The sequence below is a fragment of the Passer montanus genome, unplaced genomic scaffold (genome assembly GCF_014805655.1).
Source record: "Passer montanus isolate IOZ18808 unplaced genomic scaffold, ASM1480565v1 scaffold31, whole genome shotgun sequence".
NCBI lineage: Eukaryota > Metazoa > Chordata > Aves > Passeriformes > Passeridae > Passer > Passer montanus.
The window spans coordinates 3,732,943-3,738,942 of NW_024367819.1; the positions used below are offsets into that span (position 1 = coordinate 3,732,943).

The following is a 6,000-nucleotide window of genomic DNA, read 5'->3' on the forward strand; positions in this document are numbered from 1 at the left end:
GGGGCAGGAAAGCTAAAATTATTTAATATTATCCAGGTATATTACTTTGTATTTTTAAATTAATTAATTCATTGATAGAGATATGATTCTAAATTCATATGCAATCAAAATCCTTTGGACCACAGGCTTAGAATGCAAGGAGATCCAGTGAAAATAAACTGAAAAGTCTTCAGAATCACACTTGTAATTTTAAATTATTTTTTTTGTGGGAGGGGGAGGGTTAGTTATTTTTATCTTCTTTGAAATTTCAGCTGTTAAAAGGTTTACAAGAAAAGGAATATTTAATTCTCTGCAATGAATAACGGTACCAGTCAGAATACAATACTTTCTGTAATGGCAAAGCAAGGCATGTCATTCACCAAGTTTCAAATATGAAATACAAGCCTATTACTGAAGGTGATACAAGCTAAAATATGGAGTGAAGTACACAATAAAAATGTTAACGACTGTCATGTTTTACAGACAACACAGCTGGGATTGAAACCAGGAGAAATGGCTACAGCAGAAGGCAGCAAGAGCTTTATTTTCTTCCAGTAGTAATTGAAGACAGCAGTTACCCTGTCCAGAGCAGCACAAACACTTTGACTATCCGTGTTTGCAGATGTGATTCTGATGGCACCATCCAGTCCTGCAACGTGGAAGCAATCTTCTTGCCAGTCGGCCTCAGCACAGGAGCTTTGATTGCAATCTTGTTGTGTATTGTTATACTTCTAGGTTAGTTCTCATGAAACCCTGCAAAGTGCTTTACTTTGATTATTCACTAGTTTCACCTAGTTTTTAACAAAAGGCATAGAAAATGTGTGGCTGTTAATTTCTAGAAGAATATCCCAAAGCATTGCTCATGACCATGAATCTGCTAATCCATGCAATATCTCTTATTGCATTAAGAGAATCAATTTTCAATGGAACCAAAATAATATTTTTTTTTCTGAAATTATTTTAAATATCTTTCTTGAAAGATTAATTTTTTAGATTATTACTAAAGTAGACATGTCCTACTGACAGTAACAGCAGCAAGAACATAGTAAGAGTTTTTATTTAATTCTTCATGCCCACTTAAGCAAAAGGAGAATGAAGAAATGGAAGAGCAGAAAACAATTGCAACATAGACTGTTACTGGTCACATTTATATCAAACTCCACAGGAAGATTTTTTTTTTATTTCAGCCAGGCATTGATTTCATAAGGTAGCATTATTATTTTTTCTACCTTATATACTGTCTTATTTACAGCATATCCAAAGTGCATCTGACTTGTAAAATAGCCTGAAGCCACTGCTAATGAAATAAACCCAACTTTAAGGGTTACACAGGCACAATGTGGGCTTTAGAAACCAGACTGAGTCTTACAGATGCTGGCCTATGCCTAGTTTTGATACTAGTGGCTTCCAAGATCTCATGATAGTCTAATAATTATGCAAAAATAGCTCCTGACATAGAATATAATGTGGATACCTCATTGCATTTGGATGATGCAGGTGCCACTTAAGTAAATTACTGAAGGCTCAGGGTTACAAAAATAGCTTCTGAGTAAGAGTGGGTAAAAGTCAGGATTTCTGCTCTGTGTCAAAAAATTATGTTGTGAGAAAATTTTGTTTTCAAATCAGAACAAGAATGGCAAATGGTCACACTTCCCATGGAGTAGCAGTTATATTCACAAATACACTCACTGTGAAGAATTTAAAACAAAACCAAAAACCAGCTAGACAAAATAACTTATGTTAGTTTTTTTTCAGGCAAGGAGAATGCACTCTCCTTTGCCACAATTCCCGTTAGAACAGGATGGATACCCCACAATTTCTCTTGGCAACATATTCCACTACTTGACATCCTGATGATAAAGAAGCCTTTTTTCCTAACATTTTAATGGAATTTTCCACATTTCATTTTGTGCCCACTGCCTCTTGTCCTGTGACAGGACAACCTTCAGAAAAGCCTGGCTCTATGTTTAGTTCTGTCTATTAGGTATTCATTCACATTGATAAGATCCCCCTGCACCTTCCCCAGAATGAGCAGACCTGGCTCTTTTAGACTCTCCTTGTGTGGCAGATGGCCCCATCCTTTAATTGTCTTTGTGGTTCTACATTGGACTCACTTCAGGGAGTCCATGTCTGTCTTTTAATGAGAAGCCCAGCACTGGGCCCAGAACTCTGAGTGTGCATAAGCAGAGCTGAGCAGAGGGCAATGACCATCTCACTAGACCTGCTAGTAATGTTTCTCCTAATATGGTCCCAAATGCTGTTGATCTCTTTTGACACAAGGGGACATTGATGGCCCATGGTCAGCTTCTTGTCCACCAGGATTGCAAGGCCTCATCCATCAGGCTGTTTTCTGGTCAGTTGGCCAACAGCATCTGCAGTAGGCATTTAGTCCTCTCTGTGTGTGGGACTTCAAATTTATATTTGTTGAACATCATGGAATTCCTTTTGGCCCACTCCCTCAGCCTGATGAAATCGCTTTGAACAGTGGCCCAACCACTCTTTTTTATTGCCTGTAAACTTGCTGAGGGTGCACTCAATCCCACCATCCAGGCTATTTATGAAAATATTAAATAAAACTAGTCCCAGTATCTGGGACTGTGGTACTTTATTAGAGACTGGCCTCCATCTGGTCTTTGAAATATTGCTCACAACATTTACAGGCTGGCAGTTTGGCAGTTTTGCAATCCACCTCACCATCTGCTTGTATAGTCCACACTTTCTCAGGTTTTCTGAGAAGATTGTTATGAAAGATAGTATCAAAAGCTTTGCTAGAGTTAGGATAAAATTCTTCTCCCTTCACCAACTAGTCACCTTATTGTAAAAGGCTATTGAGTGAGTTAAGCACAATTACACCTTCATAAATCCATGACTGTTGCTCTTATGCCCCCTCTTAGTTTCCAGAATTATTTTCTCCATCACTTTCCTAAAAATCAAGGTGAGATTCTAGTTCCCTAGCTCATTCTTCTTGCCCTAATTGAAGATAGGAGTGACACCTTCCTCATCATTCATGTGTGTATCTCACCATATCCCGTGCACTTATGTGGCCAGCTTGTGACAGTATTCTCTAACCTGATCCTCTTCCACCAAGGATTAGGTCTTTCTTATTCTAGATTTTCCCTCAGGTCTGAAAGACATGGAATTACTGAAGGACAACTTTACAAAAAAAGACAGAGTCAAAGAAGTTGCTGACTAGGTTGGCCTTTTCCGTGTCATTTGGCAAGTGCTCCCCTGCCCCATTCAGCAGTGGGCCGACCTTTACCTTTCTACCCTTTCTTTCCGTCTTACTTGTACAAGCCCCTCTTGCTGCCCTTCATGACCCTCCTGAGACAGCACCACGCGGGCTTTGTCTTTCCTTACCTCATCCCTGTGTGTTCAGACTGTCACTCTATATTCCTCCTGGCTCACCTGTAGCTGTTTTCAACTCTTAGATGCCTCTTTTTTATCACTGAGTTTAGTCAAGAGCTTCTTATTCATCAATACAGGCCTCCTGCTGTCTTTTCTTGATTTCCTGCATCTCAGGTTGGACCACTGTTGAGTTTGAAGGACATGATACTTGAAAATCAACCAGCTCTCCTAGACCCCTCTTCTCTCCAGATCCTTATAACAAGTATTTTTTTGAAGCAGATTCCTGAAGAAGTTGAAGTGTACTGTATAAAAAGATACAATAGGGTTATTTTTAATGTGTTTCAAAAATTCCAAATTTGAAATTATTTAAACTATTTATTATTCAAATTTCCAATTTTTTTTTTCTGTAATACTATTTGGGTTGGGTTTTGGTTTAGTTTTTTATTCTTCAAAGTGTAAATTTAGGGTTCCTTTCTCTATTTTTTTATGGAAAATATTTTTTAAAAAATTACATCTCTCTTTCTCTGAACTAAAAACCTGAAGTCCAGTTCAATTCTATTCATTTTCAAAGCAGGCCAGCAAGAAAATTATTTGGTACTTTCTCCAGCAGTACAGTAAACACTTAGGAAAGATAGATGCATATGTCAAAGAACAAATAATTTTTCATTGGCTAGAGCACTGTTAAGCACTGCTTTTTTCTCAGGACAAAAGTCCCTTTGATTGCTTGTGGCTTTCAAAGAAAGATATAATGATGTGTCATCAGAGCACTGAATTATTTCTCTGCATCTCTTAACTTCAGTTGTCTCTCGTTACAGTCATTGTGGTACTGTATGTAGCACTACGGAGGCAGAAGAAGAAAGACACCCTGATGACCTCTAAAGAAGACATCAGAGATAATGTTATCCATTATGATGATGAAGGAGGTGGAGAAGAGGACACCCAGGCTTTTGACATAGGTGCCCTGAGGAATCCCAAAGTGATTGAAGATAATAAAATACGCAGGGACATAAAACCAGACACCTTGCGTTTTACACGCCACAGACCACCAGCTGAAGATAACACAGACATAAGAGATTTCATCAATCAAAGGCTGCAGGAAAATGATGTAGATCCCTCAGCACCCCCTTATGACTCCTTGGCAACCTATGCTTATGAAGGAAACGGATCTGTTGCAGAGTCTCTCAGCTCTATAGACTCCCTCACTACAGAGGCAGATCAGGATTATGACTATCTGAGTGACTGGGGACCTCGCTTTAAGATCTTGGCAGATATGTTTGGAGAAGAAAGTTATAACCCTGACAAAGTCACTTAAGTACAACTACAACAGAGAAACAAAAAGAAAAGCAAACCAACAACAAATTTAAAAGATAAACCTAAGCTTTATATAAGACACAATTACTTTGATTATAAAAGACAGCAATTGTTTCCGGCAAGTTACTACATTTATCATACCGTCAGTTTTGGTTTGATTTAAGAATGATAAATCCTGTAACATACACAGGGTTTTGTTGTTGTTATTTTGTTACTCTGGAATTACACTGAGACAAGCTCAGGCCTACAAGGTGCAGTTTACTGACCTGACTTAGAAAGAAGGTAGCTTTTTGGCATCATGGTGGAAGAGTGGTAGCTTTTTCGTAATTCCACTAAAGTGCCTATTGAAACTTTTATCATTTAAGTGGTAAACTGTCTGCTGTGATGGTGTTACAAAACTGAATGGTAAATCAAACATGAACTTTAAGACAAGAAGCAATAGCAAGATGCTGACTTCTTTTAGAAAAAAAATGGAGATCACTTCATGGAGTATCTAATGACTAGAACTGTGGGGGAGGAGGGGGCTGTGTGCATTGTGTTTGGGGGTTATGTTTGTTGTATTTTTTTTAAAGAAAACAGTATGTTGAGACATCATATTTCCTCTTCCAAAGTTTCACTGAAAATCTAAATTAAAAATGCTATTGCTCACTTTGAAGATGTAAAGCCCAAATTAAAAAGGAAAAGAACTTAGCATACATCAATGAATATTTAAAATGTTCATACAAAGACTACATTTTTCCAAAATAATAAAAAGATGAAAGCAGCTATTCCTTGATGTGAAGGAAATTTCCCTTGTCTCTCCCTCGTCTTTTGAAATGAGACTGTTATTAGAACGCAAAAATTGAGAGGGTTTTTAAAGGCTATTATTGTATTTTCTGTACCAAGACATCTTTTCCATTACAAGTATCACTGACGAAGTACATGTAAATAACTCCAGACCACTTTTCTTTGCAGTTAGATTGTTACTCTGTAGTCACCATAAGGATATATATTATAAATATAGTTATTTTTCCATTGAAAATCTGCTACAGTTCAGATATCACCATATTTCACTGCCATACCCACAGGAAACATTTGAGAAAACCTTTTGAGGTTGGACACTTTCTTAATTTTGTTCTTGACTAAATTTAATCAGAAGCAGAATAAATATATAAATCAGCACCTTTGTCCACTCTCTATGTACATACCCGTGACTAAATGTAGCTGTGCAGATGACAGAAGTTCAGATATGCACAAGGCTTTATGTCTTGGAAAATGTCTTGCAAAACTATTTTATGTGACTTTTTCTGATGATCTAAGGCATAGACATTTTCTAAGACAATGGTTTATGTTTCCCAAAGTGCATATATCCTTTTATTCTCCTTC

At 37.4% G+C, this 6,000-nt stretch overlaps 1 protein-coding gene across 1 annotated transcript in view; it reads left to right on the plus strand.

The window, feature by feature from the left end:
- CDH12 (cadherin 12) overlaps positions 1 to 5,749 on the plus strand; it is a 223,519-nt gene extending 217,770 nt beyond the window's left edge. Inside the window, exons 11-12 of the mRNA XM_039714778.1 lie at positions 463 to 714; positions 4,140 to 5,749. Of these exons, the coding sequence (XP_039570712.1) occupies positions 463 to 714; positions 4,140 to 4,636 (749 nt within the window). The 3' untranslated portion in view covers positions 4,637 to 5,749. The remainder of the gene's footprint in view (positions 1 to 462; positions 715 to 4,139) is intronic.
- Positions 5,750 to 6,000: the final 251 nt, after the last annotated feature.